General features: G+C 39.9%; 2 protein-coding genes and 1 long non-coding RNA gene across 21 annotated transcripts in view; 2 read left to right on the plus strand and 1 right to left on the minus strand.

Annotated features, from left to right (window-relative positions):
- Positions 1–26,548, plus strand: part of CTNNA3 (catenin alpha 3) — a 591,589-nt gene that overhangs the window by 554,650 nt on the left and 10,391 nt on the right. For 4 of the 6 annotated variants that reach the window (XM_082222364.1, XM_082222363.1, XM_082222359.1 and 1 more), the window contains 2 exons: positions 16,504–16,609; positions 23,783–23,917. In XM_082222364.1, coding sequence (XP_082078490.1) covers positions 16,504–16,609; positions 23,783–23,917 — 241 coding nt within the window. Of the gene's footprint in view, positions 1–16,503; positions 16,610–18,850; positions 18,944–19,619; positions 19,729–23,782; positions 23,918–26,548 lie in introns of those variants that run through there. The other 2 variants (XR_014219667.1, XR_014219668.1) reach the window with 2 other exon arrangements.
- Positions 1–26,548, minus strand: part of LOC309532295 (uncharacterized protein) — a 472,441-nt gene that overhangs the window by 16,434 nt on the left and 429,459 nt on the right. For 13 of the 14 annotated variants that reach the window (XR_014219695.1, XR_014219696.1, XR_014219697.1 and 10 more), the window contains one exon: positions 5,793–5,991. The gene's annotated coding sequence lies outside the window, so the exon portion shown is untranslated. Of the gene's footprint in view, positions 1–5,792; positions 5,992–6,861; positions 6,958–26,548 lie in introns of those variants that run through there. The other variant, XR_014219708.1, reaches the window with a different exon arrangement.
- LOC309532334 lies at positions 5,939–12,487 on the plus strand. Its single transcript, XR_014219767.1, has 3 exons — positions 5,939–6,050; positions 8,156–8,214; positions 12,252–12,487. It is a non-coding gene; the product is annotated as an uncharacterized lncRNA (long non-coding RNA).

Genomic DNA, 26,548 nt, shown 5'->3' on the forward strand with positions numbered 1-26,548 from the left:
ATTGTTGTTGTTTTTATAAGGCTGCTGGGGGATACAATAGGCGGATAGTTTCCCTCACTTGAGAGATGCTGGCTGAGTTATTTTGATAGTGTTAGTGCAGAACAGTGTTCCAACGACAGAAACCCATTCCTTCTTAATTTAGTGGCTCTAAAGTCTCTTTTTATTTGATTGAAGTCTTCTGCCTAGGTGGCCCTAGAGCAGCTGTCCATTACAACATTGTTCCTATAAAACAAAATGGGGAATGTGTGACCTTTTCACGAGGCAGTTGTTTGGTTGATTGTTTCTCACAGGGACAGAAAATGTTTTGTGTCTATCTTGCCTTTACATTTCATTATATTGAATGGTCCAGACATCATCTAAATGATTGCTGGCTATTTAAACTGGTCACTTACAACATCTGTGTTCTAATCCTAGTGGGAATAAACATTTTCATGTGTAAATAAAAGTAGAAATAATGAGTGGACAGGAACTGTTGGGCAATTTTTTCCCTCCTCCAACTATCCCTAATACAAAAAACTGTGTTCTCTACATTGCTCCAGATCCCTGTGTCTGCTAGATTTAATGTGCATCAGTTTAATAGTAGTAGTACTACCTGACTTAAGAAATATACCTTCTGTATATCTTATCTTTTTGAACTACTGACCTGCAACAAAATGTTGCAGTGTGGAATGCTGCTGTGTAGGATTGTGGGTGGTTTTTTTTTTTTGTGTGTGTGTGTGTTTTTTTGGGGGGGTTACGTCTGTCATTCCTGGAATCCCCTTATGCACCAGTGGAGAACTTTTTGCCCTCCAGATGTTTGCTGAATTACAACTTCCATTATTCCTGGCCATTGGCTAATGGGAGTTGCATTTTTGCACAATGTTTAGCAGTAGCTAAACACTGGAAATAGATGCAGTGAATTATAGTTGAGAATTGACTCTATTATAGTATAACCTGTTGGACAAAGTCTTCCACCACCTCATGACTTGTTAGATTTCTTTTCTAAATTAGAAGAATTTAGATCTAAACTCTAACATTAAATTTATTTTAAAAATAATGATTTAAAATTAAAAGCACATGTGAATTGAAGGAGACAATTGAATACGATGACATTGGTGTGTATATTCACTCTCTGGTGTCTGCCTTTCCCTGAAAAGGTCTGGATGATTGAAAATATATTTGAATTCCCAAAGAGGAGCATCAAATGCTGTTTGCAGTGCGCTGGCTCCATTGTGTCATATTGCAGCAGGATTCCTAGTGCCAGTGCATGGGGTCAGAGTTGTTTGACAGGGCATCAGAGTAAGAGGTTTTTTTTTTGCATACCAAATAGCATCGTCTATTATTTATATTCTAAAGCGAGCCTGCCTGCACAACTTGTTGTCATGCACCAAGCTAAACACAGCCCACCAGATTGTTGCCTGCCGGAGAATTAGTAGGCCTTTGCTGTTTGCCCAACGAGGCAGAGATTGGGGGCAGGGGGTGGAATATATCAAGCACCTAGAATCCCACAATAATGCCTAAACTTGATGGGTCACAAGTAGTAAAGTTATTTTTTTTTAAAAAAACCCATCTTTTGGAAACACCTTATGCCTGCACTATGCCTCTGTGTAGTATAATATTCCTGTATGTTCATAGGGTTCAGTGGTGTGTGTGCACATGGGTGTGCCTCAGCTGTGCGAGTATTTGTTGCATGTACGAATTCAACAGAGAATGTGTACACTTTTGGAGAATGTGCCTAAACTAACAGCACAGCACAGCACAGGGGATTTTGTGCATTTTCTCTGCCTAGGCATTTTGCATATTGCCTGGGAAAAGTCTAAAATTGATGTGGAGGCTATTCATATTACACAGGCAACATACAAAACATTTCAGATAAATTTGCATTAGTTGGGGTTTATCCATCTTGGCTGAGTATTGAGTAAATTGTCTTATGATACTTTACGTTTGTACACATTCTTCATATGAATGTGCACAATTGTCAGTTGTTATGCAAATTTATTTGTCAATTCACACTACCCCCTACATGGTGCTATCTAAAGTTTCTGGAGCTGCTTATGATGATAATTTCATTTATACCTCACCTTTCTTCCAAGGAGTTCAAGGTAACGTACATGGTTCTCTGCCTCCTTATGACATAGATTAGGTGGGTGATCCAAGGTCACCCACACAATGAGCTTCATGGTCAAGTGAAGATTTGAAACCCGGTATCCCAGCTCCTAGCCTACAATTCTAACTACTACACCACAGTGCAGACAAGAATATTAATCACTGAGCATAGGCAACCCCTCTAGCCGCTGGGCTCTATGGACACAAGCAGAACTAATGTATGGTACCCTTTATCTATATTATTAAATTTTGTCATATCAAATGATTAAATTAAAACAGTGCATTAACCTTCAATAGAAACACATTTTCCTGATAGGTCAGAAGTAGTCATGTGCAAAAGATAAATGTAAAATATTTTGATAAGTGATTGTAATGTATAATGAAAGATATACATATTTGAAAGATGAGTTACTGAGGCATTAGCGACCTAGAAATGTGATTAGACATCCATATTAATAAACACCTGTCACTATTGCATAACAGATGTTCCAAGAACATATCAAATGCAAATTCACGCGACTCCTTCACTGTGCGGTTAATTACATTACCTATCCTGCAATTTATTTGTTTTTATTTTGTTCCATTTCAGTTGCTAACTGTGGATTTATGAACGAGGGAAGTATTTTAGGAAGTTTTGGAACTTGTTCTTGCAGCGGGGTTTAAACATAATTCTGACACTCATCCAAATTGTGCTTTTTTTGTTTGAGCTCAGTTCTAAACTGAACTTGCTCTTTCAGAAAAGATTTATGCCTATATGCTGTAGGTGGTATCCACACCCTTGGAAATGAGTTTAGCCTATTTAGTCAACTTACCCAAAGTGAGTAAGCTGTTTAGTAAACAAGGAGAACTCAGGTTTGCTGGAAGTCTATATTGTTTTAACAACAAACCTATCTACTCAGAAACAAGTCCAATTGAGTTCAGTGGGGCTTACTTCCAGGTAAGTGTGCAAAAGACTTTAGACTTCAAAAAATCTTTTAAGCGAGTTCCATGTATGGTTCTACTCAGGCTCGACACACCACATGCAGTTAACATCTTACTGCCACCTTACTGGCTTGAACCAATGTACTGAACACCAGGGATTAAATATCTAAATTTAGGAGTGTGAAGGTGGTGTGGGATGCTTAAGATTCACCTAAACCTTGCGGGTGGCACTTCTTAGAACCAGCTAGCTGTGCAAGTAGGCAATTTCTGCAGTCCTTGTCCAACCCCACATTACCAGGAGAACATAAGAAGTGGACTCAAGAAAGCTTGAGAATTTAAGATTAGAGGAAAGGACTGAATAATAATAATAATAATAATAATAATAATAATAATAATAATAATAGTTATTTATTCCCCACCCATCTGGCTGGGCTTCCCCAGCTACTCTGGGCAGCTTACAGCACATTAAAAAAATGTGAAAGATCAGACATTGAAAATTTTTCGATACAGGGCTGCCTTCAAATGCAAGCTCATAATAAAAGTATTTGGGGGACTGGAATACTATAACCAATTAAGATTCTCACTGCCATTGTGGCAGCTGCCTGAGCAAAAGCAGTGTGATGGGAGCTGTCCTGATCTCCTCCTATTATCTGTTGTGTCCTTGAACTAGGGTGGGGAGCTCATAATTGGAGAGCAAAAGCAGAGGTGTTGGTTCACTCTCATGGCATCAGGGGTAAGGTGAGGGAGTCCTTTGATTTGTTCTAGAGGAGAAGGAGTAGAAGTGGAAGTCCATCCCCCGAGACTGAAAGGAACTGTTTGTTAGCCATCTTCAAAATCTAAGTGGTGGCAAGGTGGGTTAATCTGTTAAATAACTAAACTTCTTAATATATTTTACTTATAAATGAAATCAGCTGCCTTAGGAACAGCAAAATTTATTTTTCTAATGCTTTTCTTGCTCCCCTTTATCTCCCATATATTGATTATTTGTCCTGGTTTAGATCGTCTTTTCATTAGATATTGGTGTAGTTAAGTGGGAGGATGAAAATCTGGCCAATTTGGTACATAGGTAAAAAACAAAACAAAACCCCAACCTCAGGTGTTTTCAGCCATGAGGGGTAACCAGGACCAACTATGACTTTTCCTTTCCTAAAAAACTCTAGTTTGATAATATGGCCTGGGAACCCATGGCCCTCTAGAAGATGTGGGATCACAACATCACGAGGGCCACATGTTCCCCATCCCTGTTTCAAAGTATAAAACTGACGGTTCAGCAGGTGCTATTAGCACCAATGGCAATAATCACAGTGCAATCTTGTTCCAAGGGTGCATTATTGGCAGAAACAACGATGGGCACCAGAGAGTAGCTGCTGATTAAAGCGAAGCTGTAGCTTGCAAAACCTGCACTTCCCCCCATAAAGCAAAAGGAAAGAGGAAACGAGTGTTCTTGTTGGCAGTATACATTGGTTGTATATAATGATAGTTGTTTCTTATAATTAGATAGATAGATAAATAAATAGGTAGGTAGAGTGTGCAGTATTGAAACTAGCGTAAGTTATGGTCCAGCCCAAAGCTGTGCACCATTAAGGCCCCCAGATTTCAATCCGAGAGATTTAAAGAGTAGAATTTAAATTATCTCATTAAAATATGTGGGACTTCAAAGTGCTGGGCTGACTTGTGCTCTTAGCTATTAAAAAGAAGGCAGAAAGTCACCTGTTGGATATTCTTTCAGTACAGGAGTAGATGACTTACTTGATCATAGGCTGTTCTTGCTCTATTCTAGCAAAATTATGCTTCCTAGGTATCTGTCTTTACTGACATTATTTTGTTGCTGATGTTATTTTAGCATTATTTGCAAAACACATCAATATACCATGTCAGGGTTTGTTTGTGCCTCTATGACACTGGAAGCTGATTCACATAATCTTATTTTTCTGTGGCTGACTAGAGACCACAGAAAAGAATTTTGTAATTCTTGCTGAACAGATTGGGCTTGTCATTCCTTTAGCCAACTTATTATTAGAGCTGAGTTTGACAGCTGAGAGAGAGAATTTACTTGCATGCAAAGGATTAAATCTAATTCTAAATAAATAAACGTAACAGCATATATCCAAGTCTCTTGCAAATTGCACAAGCAGTTTTGATACTGGGTTTTACATTGAAAAGCCACAAAATGATCTTAAAAGCCAAAAAGATTAAGTTCAGAACTCAGCAACCCACTTACAATATTCACACCCCCTGCAGTATCACAATTGAAGATAATAATCGCTTTCTGTATTTTTCAGTAGAGCTGGTACTCCCCCCCCCCCATCTTTATTTGGCAATTAATGAGGGTTGGATAAAGCTTTTACGATGCACTCTTGCTCCCATGAGCATTCCAGAAAATGTGGTGCTAGGAGGCTGCAGAGAGCTAGAAGGTTTAACTTTAAGGGCAGGAGAAATGTGGCAAGGCCAGGAAGCTATGAAGAGCTTCACAATTAAAATGAGCAACCACAACACTTTAGTTAAAGCCACGCCATACATTTAAAGCTCTGAAACCGGAGAAACCAGGGTTCAAATCCCCACTCAGCCATGCAGGTCACTGCCAGGATTGGGGCCAGCCACTGCCTCAGGTTGCAAACCCTACCGCACAGGGTTGCTGTGAGGAAACAAAATGGGAGGGGAAAGATCACATGTGCTGCACTGAGCTCCTTGGAGGGATGGTGGAATATAAGAATAAACAACAATATAAATTATACTTGCATTTGTGAGGCTGGGATAGTAAAGTATGGTCCAGGGCACAAAGGTACCTTTCTGGCTGGCAAGACGTGGGCATGAAGAGCAGTCTTTTCTCTCTCTCCTTCAGATGGATGGGGCAAGGGGCATGCTAGCCAGTTTCTCTCCCATCCAGGTGGGCGACATCAGCATGAGGTCCCTATGGCCAGTTCCTCCCCTTCAAGCAGGCATCCTCAACACAAGAGCAAATGTCCTCAGGGACCGGCAAAATGCCTGTGGGAAGAAGTCAAAGCTGAGTGCATACTGTCTCCGATAGTGGAGGTAGAGCATAGGTCTTGATAGCCTTATCCTTTATGAGCACTAAATAAATAAATAAATAATAATAATAATAATAATAATAATAATAATAATAAACCTTTTTTATCCTGCCCTCCCCGGCCAAAATCAGGCTCAGGGCGGCTAACATCATGTATATAATAATAATAATAATAATAATAATAATAATAATAATAATAAACCTTTTTTATCCTGCCCTCCCCGGCCAAAATCAGGCTCAGGGCGGCTAACATCATGTATATAACATTGGTATAAAATCAAACAATAATTAGATTACCTCCTAAAAACAGGTCAAAATCAAATTAAAGTCTAATTAGATGGCTTTCCGCAGGCTTAGGGTTGGGAACAGGGTAAAAGAGCAAGAGAAATAAGTAAGGAAGATGGTTAGTGAGGGAGGCAGCACACACTGAGGAGCAGGATGTGGGAGTAGAAAGAGAAGCTATGTCGGAAAGAGCACCAGTGCTGCCCTTTTAGAAGTGCCACTTACTCCAACTCATAGGCAACCTAGGGGAACCCCAAGAGAAGAAGGCTAACCCCAGCAGCTTGGAAAGGGGAAAGAATATGGGGTAGAATTATCCACAAACAGACTGAGACAGGGAGATTACTAGAAGCTGCAGGGCAAAAGTAAATGTGATCAAAATAAAAGCATAACCAGGTAAAAGTGAGGGAGGAGTAAAATAAAGAGACAAGATTTAGAACATGAGGGTTATGATTTGGGAAGCAATCCCTGGAGGAAACAACCTAGAAATAGCAGCAGACATGAGCTCAGAGCAACAGCCCCGTTTAGTAATTGTTTTCCCACCGCACCAGAGTTCTCCTGACTGCGTATTGGCCGAGTTGTGGCATCCTCCAACAAAGCCCTGTGGCCTGGCTTCTCTGTGCGAGTCACACTCTTGTGTGATGGATTTGCAATGTCACTTGGCCAGCATGGGGCCAATCAGTGCGCTTCTCCTTCTACCCGCTCCCTCTGGCTTTAAATTGCTATGTAGCTTTGAATCTCAGCCTCAGGGCAGACAGCTATGATACAATATTAAAACTTAATTTTGTTTGCTTTCTATTTTGCTTTCGTTAACACAATATCTCAAATGAAGTTGAGCAAAGTGGAGCAGAGAGCGCTCCCTGGCATTTTTGCATGCCTAATGAAACTGAAACTGCCCTTGCCTACAGGCTTCTGAGGCAGCTAAGTTGAGCTCAGTATTTTCAGACAAGAGGGAGGGAAGGGCTTTCCTCACAGGAACAGTTCTCTTCCTCCTTCTCACAGGAACAATTAATTTTAATTTTTGAATTCTATACAGTTAGCTGTGGGAAGTGAAGTGCAGCCAGCTATCCTAAGGCTTAAACAACAACAACAACCCAACAGGTTAAATAAAAGGTGGGATGACACCTTTTTCATAAAGGCTCCTCCATCTGCACAAAAGTTTACAGCACTTTAAACAGCCATGTCTTCCTCCAAAGATTCTTGGGAACTGTAGTTTGTTAAGGGTGCTGAGAGTTGTTAGAAACACCAAGTCCCCTCAATTCCTCTTCCCAGGGAAATTCCCAGCATTATGATGACATGTTATTTAAATTGTTGTTAAATTCACCAAATTGAATGTTTAACTGAGTAACATTATACACATACATGCATGTATTTATACTGCAGTCTGTGGATTGCCTTTGGTTTCCAGAAGCCATCTGCAATATATTTGCGCACTATATTATTATTATTGTGACACTTGCTATCTTAACTCTGAAAAATCTCTCACTACACATTCACAGGTGAGTAGGGATGGTAGCAAATTCCATCAGAAAAGGGAATGAGAGTGGAGATTCTCACAGTTCAAATGTTTGTCCATGATGAGGAATGGAAATCACGGAAGCCAATACAAGCAGTCTTCACTATCGTGATTCTTTAGTGTGCAAATATTACACAAATAATTGTGTTATTTTCTACATTGTGTTCCCTGTTGAAATGTATTGCATTTATTTATGTAATTAATCACATAAGTTTCAGCCATAGCTGATAGCGAGATCCATTAATGTTTTTAATGGAAGCTGAAAAGTAGCAGAATATATGATTCCATGGCAGAATGGAAATGATGCCCTCCTTACATCCCACCAGGAGGGTCCCTATTGCCATCTTGAAATACTGTGGGGGGGAATCCTGTGGCAAGTTAGCTGGTCAGTAACATCTATATTATCCAATACAACTGTCTCAGTCATAAATACAGTTTAATAGTGTTGACCAAAAAGATTTAAAAGCAAAAGGGCACACTTATAACATTTTCTTGCAATTGCTGAAGTCATTTGAGTAACAAGATTAGAAGCAACATGATGATAAAAAAGGCAGGTCAGCTGTTTATAGACCATCAGTTATAAACATGCTGATTGCTCAATTACATTTAGGTGTATAATTTATTTAATCCAGATAACTTCACTTCATTCTTTCAGAATAAATGCTCTCTTTCAAAAATGCTACTTCTCTCTAGAAGGGTTCCTTCCTACCTGACAGAGATTGCCCGTCTCACAGTAGGAGTTTGTAAATGTTGTGCAGGCCATGAATTGCTCTCTTTCATTCTCATTCATGTTAAAAAATTAGGAGAAAGGCATTCCTTTGTTTCTAACCACTTTTTATTATTATCAATGCAAAAATATTTGTTTTTGCAGTTTTCAAAAGGGATATTAGACACTCCAGGGAATCAGATTAATATAAACTGATCTTCTGTTTCATTTTGCTACCTTGTGCTTGAGATGAAGAACTAATTTCCCTCCTATGTCTGATCTTAAAATAATTTTAGTATAGTTCAAATTGTAATCGCTGTTGGTGTGCATTACTAAACTCATTTATTTGGAAATAAATTCAATTGAAATCAGTAGGATTTGCTTTAAGGTAAATAAGTGTGAGCTGCAAACAGAGTGTACCTTCAGCATGTTGACATAGAAAAATGAACATATGAATTTAACAGAGGATCATATGCAGACTCTCATAACACAACAGCCATTTTTATATGTGTTCTTATGTAGCTTGATAAAACCTGTGAATGGGCTCCCTCTTCCTTAGATTTTGCCCCTGTGGTCCCTGATACTGGTGATCCACTGCACAAAAAAGGGGCAACATTTGGAGAAGGGTAAAACAAAAACAAAAACAAGGGTGGGGATGAGAAAAGCACTTCTCCCATGAAGCCCCCCCATGGGAAATAACAGGCTCCCCTCACTTGGTTTTTGCCCCTGCAGCACCTTATTTCCCCACTTTTCCATTCCTTTAAGGATGGGAAATAAGCCACATAGGAAACGTGTGATTTTAATCCATGCCTCAGAATTTTGAGGTTTACAAAATCTCACTTCCACTTTGAAATTTGGTACATCTTTCCAGATCAACAGAAGTATCAGAAAACATTTGTACACCTGTTCCTCAAAATGGAAGATTCAAATGGGGTGGGGGGAAGAGATCAAGCTATTCACATACTAACTAGGAGGCATAAATCAGAGGCACCCTATTACGCTATTACCCTATTACGCTAGAAAAGATAATTTTATGTTTAACTGTTGTCAGGAGTTTTAGTTAACCCAGCACAGAGCAGACATAACTTCATATTGGATGGAAGGATGTGGAAGTTCTGTTGCCCTTGAATCATCCTTTGGACAATTTCCAGTAGGCGCCAATAGAGATGTGACGGCCCAAGTTAAAAATACAAAAATGGGAGGAGTCAGCCCCCCCCATTTTTCTTGTCCCCCCCCAACAAAAGTTTTCATCTCTCTAGGATCCAGAAGTGACATTAATCTTTCTTGAAAACTGCAAATGGCATGCATTTGTTTGGCAAACAAGTTCTTTCCAGGATTCAGCTCAAACCCCACCCTTTTCAGGTACAACTGCGGGTCCAGTCCTAACCCTTCACCATCCATATCAATTGCCGAGTAAAAAGCATTGTCCCACCTTGCCACATACATTTAGTCCATCCAGTAAAGCTGACATTTAACCAAAATGGAGGTCTGAAATGCCCATCAAATACTTTTTGTGTGTCTGCTTCTTTGCCTGCCAGACTCTGCCCCAAGGCCCATTTAGTGGCCAGGGTATAGGAGTCTGCTATCTTTGTCATGAAAATAAATGCTCACGAGGCATTTGTCTTTTCAATGACAAAATACAAGCACTATTTCAAAACAGAAAAGTTGGGAATAGCTGACAGAGTTATTTACAGAGGAAGAAGGAGAAGTGCAGGTATGTTTATTTATTTTGCAAGCCTTGTTGAATCCTGAGGGAGTCACAGTGAGATCTAACAAAGATAAGAGACATTGAGCTTGAAACCAACATGAAATATCTCAACGTCTGTATCTGAAAGAAAGAAGCACTGATAGCAGATGATCCCGGTAGGAAAAATTGCTTTAAATGACAGAACATATTCAACTAGCAAAGTGTTATATTTAAAGGGTTTAATGTCAGTGAGAGTTACATCCCTCTGCAAAGGTTATTTCTAATCCTTTCCCACTCCTGTAGTTACATAGTCTAGAGTGACCAGATCTCTATCTAGACTTAAGTAGCTACAATTGCCAACTGCACATCAGGCACAATCTAGTCATGATTTGAATGGTTGGGGTCAAATGGGTGTCTTCCCACAGAAAGAAGGGCATTCTTAACTGAAACGGGGGGGGGACACAAATTTTTCTCTCCCCTGCCCCTAAAGGTCTCCCAATCCTCCAGATCAAATTGGGGGGCTGCAGGAGGGAGAAGGGATAACCAAAAATTGCTTCCTTGCCCTGTCCATTGATGGATAGCTACCCTTCCATTAGCAGAGCAACACCCATTTGATTCCACCCCTAAGGTTTAGTCGTTACTTAACTTCTGCCAGATTTTGCCCATTGTGTTCACAGAATTTTCACAAACTTGAATGCTACTGACTTTAAACAAATAAAATAAAATTCACACCTTTTGCCTTTATTACTCCCACACTTTCCTATAGAAGCCTTTCCAGTGTCTCTTTGGCATTTATTGTATCCACAAGTAAGAGAAAAACAGATGGACCATATTTTGGAGTGAAGCAGAAATCTTACCCCTCAATAGGTTGCCTATATCCTTCCCCCCTTTCCCACCTGTTCATTTGCACCTGCCAGAGTCTCTCCCCTTGTCTTTCCCACTCCCCAAATTAATTGCATTTGTGAAATGGTTGAGTCACAATGGTCTGTTTCTAGGTAGAAACTTCGTATGTAATCTTAATGCTTCAGAGCAATTGGCAACAGCAGAATGATATTGCTTAAATATGGCCCATTTGTGTTTAAAGTTCATCCTTAAAATGGCCACTCATGGATCATAAAAAAGAATGTTAGCTGATTATTGATAGTTATAAGAATTTTCTACAATGACATCAGACATTGATTTTAGTGTAGTGCCTAAATTTTAATCTTAATCTTAAATTTTTCTTTTGAATTGTTAATATCTGTCCTTGTGAGCTGTGAATTGTGTTATATTACTTGTGGCTTGTACGAGCCCGTTGTTTTATTTGATTTGTTTTGTTGTGGTGTGTTTTTATGATGGGCGTAAAGCCGAATAAACAAACATTCAAACTGGACTCGGAGCAGACAGCCCCTTGAACAGAGGAATGTCCTCTGTAAAGTAGGACACCTGCCCACCCTATTCCTGCTCATTCATTGTCTTTGCCAAAAATAGCAAGGTGGAAGAAGCGAGAGAGAAAGCAGCAGTTTTGAAAGAAAGTGTGTTTCTAGGTCCATCAGCTATTTCAGTTTATAAGAATTTACCCCTAGCAAAAGTATTATTTACCTTCAACTAGCCGGTGGGGGGGGGGAGAGATCAACTGATGAAACCTTTTGCAGTTAGAAAAAATAATTCTTGTTTGCTAAAAGTTTTCAAATTCCTTTCAGATTCTATTTCAGCATGCCTTCAACACATGCTGAAATACAATACAATTTTTCTTCATTGACTCTGATTTAAATTGAATACATCTAACAATTTTTTAAAGCTTCTCTGTAGCATCTTATGCAAATATATATTAGTTAAAAGTTGCCACATCTTTTCCTTTTCTTTAAAAAAAAATATTTTTAGGAGTTCTGAAGTTGTATTCACAATATGACAATTTGAATGACCTTTAAAAAAACAAGCACCCAAGATAATGCAAATCTATGTGTAATACAAAACCAGAATATTCTGAGGGCAATATGTTACTTAGTAGGAAATGTACTGTTCCCTTTTATTCCTTCTTCTCTCTTAGTGGCATTTAAATCTATCACACTGTGACTAAGAATTAGGAAAATCAGTCTTGGATGAAAATCAAACAAAGGCCCAGTGCAGAGGAAGGATTTAGCTTTAGAAGGTCCTTGGTCTACTTCACTTGAGGATGAAAAATGAGCAAGCAAAAGCACTGGGAGAGGCTCTCAGCTTGTTCCTAAGCTGTCTTTGTAAAAATGACAGCAGAGCCTGCCCACCTATGATGAAGGTGAAGTGCCAGCCTCAGGTGGTGGAAGTGCAAGAGGTGGTGCTTCATCCGTGCCACCACCAAGGAGGCATTCCAGTGTGCGTTGCCACTCATCTTCCCTACCCCCAGGCCGAACGCTCTGGCTCCCACTGAGTTCAGCAAGAGCCAGGACATTCATCTATGCTGTTTGCCACTCGGCACTCTGCAATGCAGGCAACACTTAGGGGAGCACTCTCTGGCTCCTGCAGACTTTGGCAAGAGCTAGGGTGTGGTGGTGGCAGAAGGGAGGCATGCTTGGGCAGGGCCAAGAGGTGGCAATTCCCATTTAGCCTGAGTTGACAAAATGGGGCAGCCACCCCTGAATAACAGATGGGTTGCGGGTCTCTAGGGCCATGATGCTGATGGGATCAGGGAAGTAGGTAGCAGAGGATGAGGACAAACCTGCACTCTCAGAAACTGTTGCTGCTGCTGTACTAGGAAGGAAAGAGCAAAGTACACAGTGGACCCTCTGGATACGAACTTCATTCGTTCTGGGGGTCAATGTGCAACCTGAAAAGTCCGCAACAAGAGGCACTGCTTCTGTGCATGTGTGCGGTGCGCTTCTGCGCAGAAACCTGGAAGTATACACTTCTGGGTTTGCCACATTCGCAACCTGAAAGTTATGTTACCCAAAGGTAACGTAACCCAAGGTACCACTGTAGTTCAAATATAACTAAATTTAACATAATGCCACAGTGATGACCTGGGAGCAATAGGGACAGGCCAGGAGCTATTCTATTGGGTCCCCTAGAAAATGAAATTATCAGGCTATACTTTCTAAAGTTTATTCCTGGTGACGTCCAGGGAATCATTACAATACTTGCCTGCATGAAATGTAAGCTGCATTGTTTGCTTTTGAGCAGAACATAATTAGAAAGGTATGATCTCTTTCCCCTCAATCAAAGAGTTGAATGGCTAAAACCAGATTCTACTGGATAATTTATAATTCACTGTGAATCTGTCTCCGGGAGCATTCATTTATTAGAATAATTGAAAGTGTGGTATTTGCAGAATGGTTCTTCTTGTGTTTAAGATGTACTGTTCCTTCATTTCTAGATTTGACCAATTTAAGTGTAGATGAGTGGCACTAATAGTCACATATTGAGGTAAATGTGGCATGACACGGGACTGGGAAAATGTCACATACAGTGGTACCTCAGGTTACAGACGCTTCAGGTTACAGATTCCACTAAACAAGAAATAGTACCTTGGGTTAAGAGCTTTGCTTCAGGATGAGAACAGAAATTGTGCGGCGGCAGCACGAGGCCCCATTAGCTAAAGTGGTGCTTCAAGTTAAGAACAGTTTCAGCTTAAGAACGGACCTCCGGAACGAATTAAGTTCTTAACCCGAGGTACCACTGTAATCACTTACTTATTGATAATTTCTTGCACTCAGTTACCAAAACTTCCTATGCTCCCCAAGATGCCATTTATAGATTCTCCACAACTTTACTGAGGATCAGACCAAGCCATTTTGCCACCTGAGAAAAGTCAGGACCCACGACCACCGCACCAGCAGCTATCACTTACTGCAGACGCTGCCCTGAAGCTGCCCTGAATCTTATGAGACATTGCCAAAGTGTGCAGCCTGGCAGCTGCCATCAACAGGAGGCTGAGTGGCAAGGGTTGCCTGCAGTAGCTGGCAAGGGGGTGCCCTTGCTCTGGCAGCCTAGCTGGTGGGTTTGTTACACTGTCCCTTTCCAAGTCACGTGGTCAGCATGACTAAACCACTTCTGGCGCAACGGAACACTGTGACAGAAACCAGAGTGCACAGAAACGCTGTTTACCTTCCTGTCGCAGCAGTACCTATTTATCTACTTGCACTGGCTTTCTTTCAAACTGCTAGGTTGGCAGGAGCTGGGACAGAGCAACGGGAGCTCACCCCGTCACGGGGATTCGAACTGCTGACCTTCTGATCAGCAAACCCAAGACTCAGTGGTTTAAACCACAGCACCATTCATGATAAGAGTGGCCCAGAGCACACACATCTCCCGCAAAGCACTCTTTCCTCCAGATCAGATCCAGGCAAAGAGAAGGTGACAACGTGCAGACCAGGAAGACAGGGCAGCTCTTGTCACACTATTACTGCCCCAGACAGCAGTCTTGATGGCAGTTTTAATCCTCACAGGAAGGAGCTTTGATGGTATTGGTAGCATATATGCTAAGGTAGGAATTGTGCCAGTCTGACTTCTGGAAGCGGCTTGAGATATTTTAAAGTAAAACAACTGCCTTTTGATTGGAAAGGATTGGATAGCTATCAATTCAAGAAAACAATGAAACATATTGAACACAGCTTCAGTAAAGGAATTTTTTTTAAAAAAGCCAGGAAGAAGGTTTGCCTTTAATTCTCAAACAACTGTTCTCTAGTTAACTCCAGTACTGCAATTAGTGATGTGAGGTGAGAATATTCTCTGGAGAATATTCTGGAGAATGTGAATATTCTCTGCTAGAAAATTCTCTGGAGAATATTCTCCAAAAACTGTAAATTCTAATGTGAGAACCAGTTTCGCAATCCACATTAAAAAAATCTAGCAAATAAGAAGTCAATCTGTGATATTGCCAGTTTAAGTAATGAATAATGATTTTTTGATCCAGTTACATTACTGGACATTGTGTCATTCACCATTGGCAGTTCTGAAATGTGAGTTACAGAAAACTTTTTTAAAAAGAAAAAGTTTTTAAAATGCTATTCACTTAATTTGATGAACATTTGAATTTGTATGTATTTCAACAATATGTAATAGCCTTTCCCTCCCTATTTTGGTGTGACCTTATTCTTAGCAATTCTATATCCTTGGCCATATAGTGTGTTTTTTTTTTTTTTACAGTAGCTTTAATGCTTTATACACTTAAAGTCCCTAGGCCTAGGCAATTATGTGTAACAGCATGTGAAGTGGCCTTGAGTTAAACAGTTGACGTTTCTATATTTTTATTTAGTGCCAGTAACTGGTTTTTACGGTGCCATTCAATGGTATAAGGTGCCATTTACCAGAGATTGACATACGGAAATATATTATCATATAATGATAATATATTTAATGTTAATGGCTTCTTTTTTATATGTATGCATATAGTTTTGTTTATCAAGCTGTGTTTTAAGTCACCAAAACAGTTATTAAGTGTTAGAGCTATTAGAAGCACAAGATAGCCTATTACTGAATTTACTTTTTTCAAACTTTTAACACGCCAATTGTATTCTTTGACTTGTCCTATAACATGTACATGTTCTAATAGAAGAATAAAATACGATTAAACAACTGAGTTTCCTTATACCAAACCTTAACATGAAAATTACTGGTGCCATCACCCTAGAATGGTCTAACTTTAACTATAAAACATGTTTTACTTTTTAATTTGATACTTCCAAGTGACAAGTAGGTTTGTACTTATGTATTTTCACTGTTTCCTTTACTAAACAACAAGTTTCCCTATATGTCAACAGTGCTGACCTGCTGACCAGTAAGAAAGTTTTCTAGATTCCCCCCACTTTATATCAATTTTATTAGTGTTGTACTGAAAATACTGTACCGTGTATATATGCTTATTAAAGAACGTACTCATGTAGCGGACCTGAGGTTTTTTTTAATATTCCTTTTACTTTAAAAGCTACATTTAATACATACACAACATAATTAGAATTCAAAGCTGATGGTAAATATACGTCATTCACATTGAATTTTCAATTTCAAGTTTGGTGCAAAAAATCAAAGAATGTGAATTCACTGCATTGCCCCATTGAATAAAAGTATCTGTACAGTTTTTGGTTGCCATCTGAACAAGTTTACCCATGAATAAACATGTATATTAACTAATTTTCAATGCATTAAAATTATATCATTTTCAATGCATTAAAATAAGTATTCTCCTATTTTAAATGAAAATTCTCTAATATTCTCATTAATCAAGAATATTCTCAAGAATATTGTCCAAAAGATTATTCTCAAGAACTTAACATCACTAATTGCAATAAATACTTAATTCATTATATTTATTGCTTTTCTTTTTTAAGGGGGAGAGGCCCACTGAAGAATACATCAGATGTTATTAATGCAGCAAAAATGATCTCAGAGTCAGGATCAAGAATGGATATGCTTGCAAGACTAATTTCTAATCAGGTATGTATTTGAACACAGTAGTTAACACAGTAGTTGATGAATACAACTGTTACCATGCTTCATACCTTCATATTCTTTGTATTTGTGGTTCCCTTCATCTAAAGTCTAGTTTCTGTGTCAGAAGAACACCTAAGAATTATCACAGCTGGCAAACTGTGGCATAGTAAACTATTATACCAGGAGTACATAAGCCACATCAATATTTGCCAATGAACTGTCTTGGTCAAATGACTTTAAAACCCTGTCACTCCTTTCATAAAATTTTCCATTGTTTCATTGAGATGTTACCCCAATGTTACCCTACTTTTTCAATTGAATTATTATAAGCTGTACACTGGAATTGATGTGCAGTTAAATTAAAATGGAAGAAGAAATGACACATTAATTATTTTCTCTTATGTCAGGAATAAGAATTCGTTCACTTTTCAGATGCAGTCTAGCTAGTCTAAAAATAAAAGGCTACATATCAAGGATACTTGTTTAGTATAAACTAAACGTTACGATTGTGCTGCCACCAGTTCACTCAGTAGCAGTACCTCAGTTTTTGAACGCAATCAGTTCCGGAAGACTTTTCGAGTTCCAAAACGTTTGAAAACCAAAACTCAATAGTCGACAAGCTAGGCTTGAAGGTCTTGCACTCAGCAGAAGCTGCATTTCCAGTCCGACTTCCAAGACATGTTCAAAAACCGAAGCATTTGCTTCCAGGTTTACAGCGTTCAAGGTCCAAAACATTCGTCAACGGAGACGTTTGAAAACCGAGGTACCACAGTATAGTATAGTATTTCTTTAATGCTATTTAGCATATTTATATACCATCCTTCCTACCGAAAGAGCTCATGAAGGCAAAATACAAGCCACAAAACAATAAAAACTTCTTAAAAACCATTCCAATGCAGATGCAGACTGGGAAATATCTCAATTTAAAAGGCTTGTTGAAATAGAAAGAGTAGGCTCCAATTGAAGGGGAGGGAATTCCAAATAGTAGGTGCCACAACTGGGTATATAAGGGGTGAACCAATCTTTCAGGTACAGTGGTACCCCGCAAGACGAATGCCTCGCAAGACGGAAAACCCGCAAGACGAAAGGGTTTTCTGTTTTGGAGGCGCTTCGCAAGACGAATTTCCCTATGGGCTTGCTTCGCAAGACGAAAGCCCATAGGGAAATCTCCGGGGACCTGTTTTAAATTGCTGGCGGTCGGGAGCAAAGACTTTCGCCCACAGCCGGCCTTCAGAAGAGGTCCTGGACCTCTTCTGAAGGCCGGCGGGGGGCAAAAGTCTTTGCTCCCCCCGCCTGCCTTCCTGGGACAGCGGAGACTTCTCCGCTGCCCCGGGCGATCTTAAAATGCTGGCGGGTGGGAGCGAAGCGTTCGCTGCAGACCCCCAGCATTTTAAAATCTCCCCGGGACAGCAGAGAAGTCTCCGCTGCCCCGGGCGATCTTAAAATGCTGGCGGGCGGGAGTGTGCCCTTGTTCCCCCCCCAGCCTTCAGAAGAGGTCGGGGGACAGACTGTCCCCGGACCTGGTCTGAAGGCGGTTTCCCTAGGAACGCATTAATTGATTTTCAATGCATTCCTATGGGAAACCGTGCTTCGCAAGAAGAAAAACTCGCAAGAAGAAAAAACTTGCGGAACGAATTAATTTCATCTTGCGAGGCACCACTGTATTCTGATCCCAAGTTGTATAAGGCTTTATACACCAAAACCAGCCCCCTGAGCCTAGTCTGGAAGCTAATTAGGAACCAATGCAATTCTATCAACAGTGGTGTAATGTCTTGGCAGTACCTTGCTGAAACAAGAAGTCAAGCAATTGCACCTTCTAGACCAACATTAAGGGCAGCCCCACAATTCAGTAATCCAGCCTTTAGGTTACAAGCACATGGATGTCTGCAGTCAGGCTATCCCAATGGCTTTAATTTTCTTACCAGCACTCACAGCTACTGAGGTTACCTAGGCCTCTAGCAACAAAGATGGATCAGGGGCACCTCCATACTATGTACCTGCTCTTTGAGGAGTACAACTCCCTCCAAAGCAGCCAGTTAACCAAATATCCATAAGTGGAATCCATGCACCCAGTGCCTCCATCTTGCCAGGATTCAGAGTCAGTTTAGTGGTCCTCCTCTAGCCCACCACCAAGTCCAGGGGTTACAAGGCCTCTCCTAATTCAAATATTGTAGAGAAGTAAAGCCAGGTGCCCCAGTGTACCTTGTGTGTTTAACGAACATGCACTTCTCCATTTATATAAAGCTCAGGACATGAACAAAGCCGCCGCCTCTGCTGATACTGAAAGTTAACCAGGCTAAGGGAGAACAGCTTAAAGCAGCCAACCCAGGGAAGGAAATAGGTATCCTTCCTCTCTTCCACAAGCTTATTTTGGTACATGCAAAGCAGCATTCCCATGCTTTACAGGCAAGCAGGGACATGCTTAGCATGGTCCATAGTTTTCTGATGTGCTGTTTTCTAAGCATTTCCCTGTCCTCACCTTCTGCAAATATCTGCCCTAGTCCAGCAAATGGGTGCAAATGGGTGCTGCATGTGCAGTTTGCTCCCTGGTGCAGCTGTTACAGCTGGTGCATGTAGCCTTTGAGAAAACTGAAAGTAGCATAAATTGGCTATTCAGATGAGGGTGCTAGACTTAGATCTCCCCTTGTCTCTTAATAGCTGATAGGCACCACTGCAATTATCTCACCTGGATATGTGCACACAACCCCAACCATTGGGGCCTAGATTGTTTGGTTGTTCTCAGGATGGAACATACCTTTCTCATAGTTTCTCCCCGCTCTGGTTCCCTAAACTGGGAATAACAGAGTCATTACAGGTCTTCTTGTCACAACCAATAATGTCTGTTCATTAGAATACATCAGTTTATTACTCACAATATCTCACAGAGCACAGCTCTATTATCTTGACACCCCTTTCCCGATCAGCACCTTGGCCATAATGTAAAAGAGTTTTCAGTATCCCATACTACATGCAAGTTAGAAAAACAAACCCTTCTTTTCTTTTCCCCATGTAGCTTCTAAAGCGAGAGAGCAGCTGAAATAAGCAATCACTGTGTAATGAAGACTCATTGTTGCATCTCTTTGACCTTTTCCAGTTCATAAAGTAGAGCAGTTTCAAATGAATGACTTTTACTCAAGCTGCATACAATCTCATATCATCAAAATAGAGAACTGTGAAACCATTTGAATTAGGCTTTGGGATTTTTGCCTCTGGGGAAAAAATATGTGTTGTGGCTTATTATTAACTACATCGTATAGATTATTCACTTTAGCAGGGGCCATTTTGAAAATCTACAGGAAAAACAACATTACTTCTTATTTCTGGTTAAAGAAATATGACACAGTGCAATACAAGTGGCCACATTCATTCAGGTTACAACCCATTTTCATTGCAGGTTTAAAATATGTCAGCAACCCTTACTCACAAACTCTAAAAATAAATCTGCTAAGAGTTCATTTGTTTAAATTCCAGAAATATTATTCCCCACTATTAGAGGATAGTTTTGTTTGCACTGGAAACAAGCTACCTGCAAAACTGAAGGGGAACTTCAGGCTCAGGTACTTCACCCAAATTCAGAACTGCCAACTGCCTTATAGTCCCAGTCTGATCCCAAACTCCAGCCTGAAAGTAAATTGCCCATTCAGGAGGAAACACCAAAATATCATCTTTGACTATAGGCAAGTAATCAATTTAACAAAGGACAGTCACCCGGCAGCCATAACAATACACTTTATGCTACCATCACTGTGCTGTGGGAGCCAAAGACTTAAAGCAAACTGTAATTAAGATATTTATTTCTTCATTTATATTCCATTTTGTTGCATATCACCAAACTACCATTAAAGGGTACTAGCTGATGATAAAATAACTGAGACAAAAATCACAGTTGTATAATTACAATAAGCACAGTCGTGGGTGTTATTTCGAATCGCTTAAATACAATTTCAACGTATGCACCATTTGATGAGAAGCCACTGAAAGCGGTATCGGGGCGACAATCCAGCACATTTCGTTTTTAATAGGCTTAAGTGTACTTTGATCCGTACTGGATTATGGCCATGATCTGTAGCACTAGCCATTACTAGAATCAGTACAGCAGCAAAGTAATTTTATGTCCTTGGAAAGTGATGAGATGGAAGTAAAGCAAAACCCAAATAATGTATACTTGAGGCAGTTTACAGCATTTTGAATTATGGAATTATATTAACTAACCCCCCCCCCCAACTATTCTGTAAAATGGCTTTACCCATTGAAATCAATGAATATTCTACCATTGTTTTCAGTGAATCTGCCTATTTCAGCTCCACTTGATCATTACTTTTTATTGTGAGAAATGAAACGGCTAATTCTGTTATCATTTGGATGACAGACACTCATTAGAATGAAAGGAATTCTTGTTCCTACGGGAAATATCATGGTAACCATACAATAGCTAACACGACAACTGGTAGTGTCTAATGGTCATATGACACACAACAGTGATTTTAATCTGCATTATACTGCTTAGAGCATTGCCTTTGCTTTTGAAGGGGATCAGAATACATAAACAATTACACACACACACACACACACACACACACACACACACACACAGGTTATGTTATGGATTTACTTTGGAGTAAGTCCAGCTGAACACAGTGGGGCTTACTTTTAAATAGCAATACATAGAACTGAGAGAGGGGGTTGGGGAGAGATAGTGTGACACTATAATATCACTCCATGTTGTGGAAAAAGCATATCTATTATCTACCTATCCAACCAATCACTATGTTGTGCAAAAGAGGGAAATCTGCAGGTACCATCTTATGAGAAGGTCCATTCTGCGTGATATCAAAACAGACTGTTGTTAGTGTGTTGTTATACATGCTTTGTTGTATTGTAAAAGCTTAACTTCAGGGTGCTTAGAATCACTGTAGACAATTGTAGAGCTGGACGGAACCCTGAGGGTCTTCTGGTCCAACCCCCTGCAAAGCAGGAATCTCAACTAGAAGTGGTTCAGAAATAAATAAAAGTGTCCCAAACATGCATTGCCAGTATACAGGAAGGCAGAAATATGTGCAGAAATTCAAATTTCACACACTCCATGCAAGACACACACACACGCCATCCAGCCAGTTACAAACTCCATTCCCAGTAGCCCAGATTAATATGGAAGTTTATACAAGCTCGCATGTTTCCTCTGTGCAATTCCATATGCTTATCTTAAAGCAACACATGCCAAATGCTGGATTGGAATGCCTGTCTCCATTCATCACACTGCGCTGAAAATATTATTGAGCAATGCAGTCTAGTTATTTAAAACAGCCACTCCCATGTATTTTTTTGCACAGTAAATATTATCAACAGGTGTGCCTGAGAATGTCCACATAAAAATATTCATTACTGCATAGACTGAGGAAGGTCAGCTATGTCATCATTAATTTTACTAATGGATGCCTGGACGCAGAGAAGTTTGGACTGATGCTAAATGTCACTGGGAGCTACTTTACCTTAGCCCTTTACACCTCCAGATTCTCTGTTGCCTTGTTCCATCTCCAATTGGTCCTGACATCAACTAGGGGAGGAGGACATTTTAGGGAGCAGCAACTGCCATCTCCTTGCATTTGTCAAGTACACCTAAGTGTTACATTTAGAAGTGCTTGGAAGGTATAAAGAAAGGAAGGATGCAGCAGGACATCTACAGGGCTGTGAAGATGAGTATCCAATATATCAAGTGCTACCTTCTAGTGCTGCTACTCATTTCATTATTGGGTCATTCCACGTCATTTCAACGAGGTCATGTCACCCTCCGTATTGGATGTTGATGAAATTTGCTGTACACCCTTCCCTTATGGTTGAAAGAAACCCCCTTAATTCCCCCCCCCATCTCAAACGGTTTTAATTTTATAGCACTTCAATGTTTTGTCAAATCTGTGTTGTCTGTCCCTCGAGACCCTCGGCACAAGATACCCTTGTGTACATTTTATTTTTTTCCTCCATAACCAATGATCAGATCTCTGAAATTTTACACAGAGCTCAATAAAATGATGAGGATTTCAGAAAAAAATACACCAGCACTCAAAAGATTTTATAAATGCCTAATTGTTTTTTTTTATAAATGCACTTGTAGCCTAGTTTTTTGGGTGAAAAAACTAGGTTTAGAAAACCTGAATTTACAGCGTGTGGGCATGATGCAACCCAAAGTTTTTGATGTTGAAAATTATTGCAAAGACATGCTCTTTCTCGACAAAGAATGAAATTTATGGTTTTTTTATTCCTTGTAATGAAAATTTTACATTTTTTGGACATCGTGGGAGGATTTTGTACAACTTTCCTACAATCCATAGCTGCAATAGAAAAAAATAATGAAACAAAGTTGTCCATCTTAAAAATTAAAATAATATTGGTTATTATAGGTTTTTTTGAGAGTGCAGGCTTATTTTAATTTTGGGATATTTGAATTTGAACTTATGAAAATTGGCTATTGGGAATTAAAAAAAAAAGAATTTACAGTCAGTAGAACATTACATGCTGACATGTAAGGAAATAAAACCTAGCAAGAAAAAAATTCCAAAATAAGTAAAAATTGAGTATTATATACAAATTTGAGTACATCAAATTAGGCTTAAATTATTTTAAAAATATTCATTTCAGAAATATTAAAAATATTTAGAAAACATATTCAGGTTACTGACTACGTTTCTAAGAATGGATTTGAATCCCGGTCTCTGCCATCTTTGTCCAGCACTCTAACTACTATACCCACATTGGTTCTACCACCAATATAATAGAATAAAATGTTATCATAATTATATTCTTGCAAAAGGAACAGGCATAATCAAATGATGATACCAAAGAGCAAGATTAGACTAGGGCATGGTGTTCAATGTGTGCTCTTGAACCGGACATGAAAAAATCCAGTCATGTCAGGGTCAAGGATTTGAGAATGTGATTCATTTGAGTTAAGAACAAAATTGTTTTTTGTAGCATGCACCTTATAGGTGGTGTTGGAGAAGTGAGATATTTAGAGAACCATTGTTTAAAATGTCGGGAGTTTGTAGCATGGATGTCTGTTTTTCAAGTAAAACCTTTTTTTAAAAAAAATACTACCATATGTAAGTAAGAATTTGGATTCACCTGTATTCCAAAAAATAAAAATTACTAGCAAAATGAAATATTTTTTCCTTCTTTTTTTAGTGTCAAGACCCATCATGTAAGCAGGACTTACTGGCTTATCTAGAACAGATCAAACTGTATTCCCACCAGCTCAAAATCTGCAGTCAAGTTAAAGCTGAAATACAGAATTTAGGCGGAGAACTCATCATGTCAGCAGTAAGTGCAAATTGTCCTGAGGTCATTTCATTATACCATTATCTTCTGGTTACAACCTGCACTATAATCAGACAAAATGTCAGATCCATGAGACGAATATTTTAGTCTCTTGTGGGTGCGGCAGTTTAGCCCACATTTGGAAGGAATACATACATAAATACACGTGAATATTCTAATGTACATTGTATTTGTTGCCTCAGCATAAAGATCTTTCAGGCTAGATCGGGGGGGGGGGGATACATTTGATAGCAGCATTATTAATGTAGTGCACCAATTTCAAGACATGCTGCATTACCAAATAATTACTTAAAATAGCAGGTAGACTTGGGATTACTCACACAGGAAACATAATAGGGGAAAGTGGGTTGCATTTGTTGCTGTACTAGAGAAAATCAAGAAAAAGGCCGATACTATATGATGGTTATGCCAGAGTTATGAGCAAACATGCCACTGCACAAGTGTAGGATTGGTATTAAAAAAGCAGCATGTTTAGATTCAATTTTAGTTAAATATTCCTTCTGTACACGATCCCATCCTGTTTATTTAAATGTGGCATTATTGTATAATTCTTTACTCATTTCTTGCAATCATACCTATTCTTAAATAAGCATCTTTTTCGTTACGAGGAATATTAATGCACTCCAGGAAATATGTGAGAAAGATGAATTGTCTCAGTGACTAAGAATACAAAAATGATACTTTCCTACAGAGGTTCCCTTCATTCTTATAACAATAAACACTCTGTGAATATGTTTAGTGGGAAATGTATAGGAGAAAACAAACCTGTTGGTAAAGTGGCAGAATCAACATTCTTGGAACCAACAGCTGAGCTACCATAGTGAAAGACTGACCACTCTTCTCCTACTACTGTTAACAGTTTGAGTTGCGCTACACAAGATGAAGTATAAAATTAGGGAGCACGGGTGGCGCTGGGCCTCTTTGGCTTGCTGGTTGGCGGTTTGAATCTGCGTGACGGGGTGAGCTCCCATTGCTCTATCCCAGCTTCTGCCAACCTAGCAGTTTGAAAGCACACTAGTGTAAGTAGATAAATAGGTACCACTGCGGCAGGAAAGTAAATGGAAGCATCACGGTGTCCTGTTGCACCAGAAGTGGTTTAATGATATTGGCCACATAAGCCGGAAAGCTGTGGACGAACACCAACTCCCTTGGCCTGAAAAGCGAGATGAGTGTCTCACCCCATAGCCACCTTTGGCTGGACTTAACTGTCCAGGGGTCCTTTACCTTTACATTATAAAGTTTGAGAGCTTATCATTTAGGTATGTTCCATGGAAATATGCAAATAGCTTTAACAACCATAGCAAAGAGACTTGAACTGCAATAGGAATGCAGTAACAGTAATTCAGGGACACGGGTGGAGCTGTGGGTAAAACCTCAGTGCCTAGGACTTGCTGATCGTATGGTCGGCAGTTTGAATCCCCGCGGCGGGGTGAGCTCCCGTCGTTCGGTCCCAGCTCCTGCCCACCTAGCAGTTCGAAAGCACTCTTAAGTGCAAGTAGATAAATAGGTACCGCTTTATAGCGGGAAGGTAAAAGGCGTTTCCGTGTGCTGCGCTGGTGCTGGCTCGCCAGCTGCAGCTTCGTCACGCTGGCCACGTGACCCGGAAGTGTCTTCGGACGGCGCTGGCTCACGGCCTCTAGAGCGAGATGAGCGCACAACCCTAGAGTCGGACACGACTGGCCCGTATGGGCAGGGGTACCTTTACCTTAACAGTAATTCAGATTTTTGCAAAACAACATGGGGGATTTTTTGGGGGGGTGGGTGGGTGTGGGATATTGTTTCTCATGCAGTATGACTTATTAAAGCTGTAAATAGAAACAGCCTTCATAAAAACAACTGCAATCCTTTCTGCTTACTCACTGCTCTCCAAGCTTTTGCATGTGTAAAAAAATGGTTTACTAAAATGTGCAATCTAATGTGCTCACTTTCTTGTGACTGCAGAGGAAAAGTCCTTGCTGGTGATCCATCCTTGTGGAGTAATAGAAATGTAGAATTGAAAGGGATCCCAAGGGCCATCTAGCTAACCTTCTGCAATGTAGGAATCTCAACTAGATCCTACATGACAGATGGCCGTCCAACCCCTGCTTCAAAATCTCCCAGGACTGAGAGTCCACCACCTCATGAGAGTCTGTTCCACTGCCAAACAGCTCTTATTCCAGGCCATGCAGAAGACAGGTTCAAACATTGCTCCCCCCACCACAGTTGGTCTCTAAGGTACTACTGGACAATTTTTTTAAAAAAAAGTAATATATTTTGACTGCGTCAGACCAACACGACTACCTACCTGGATCCCCAACCATAGATTGCCAACATGGGCAAGGGCTGTTTGGGGTCAGCCACAGGAAGGTTGAACAAGCCCTGGCAATGAGAAGCTGAGAATAAGACATCAGTCACAACCAAACAATCCTACAGGTTCTTCTAATAAAGTTCTTATAATGCTGTAAAGTAAACAGAAAACTGATAACACATCCAGCTTTTCATAATCATCCTAAATACCACCAACTGGCATAATGACAAATGAACTGCTAAATAGAAGAGAGCACCTGACAGAAAATCAATGCAGCAGGCAAGAAGAAAGAAAACTATTTCACTTTAGGCAAGTCCTTTTCTATA

Source organism: Podarcis vaucheri (genome assembly GCF_965113315.1).
Source record: "Podarcis vaucheri genome assembly, chromosome: 5".
Lineage (NCBI taxonomy): Eukaryota > Metazoa > Chordata > Lepidosauria > Squamata > Lacertidae > Podarcis > Podarcis vaucheri.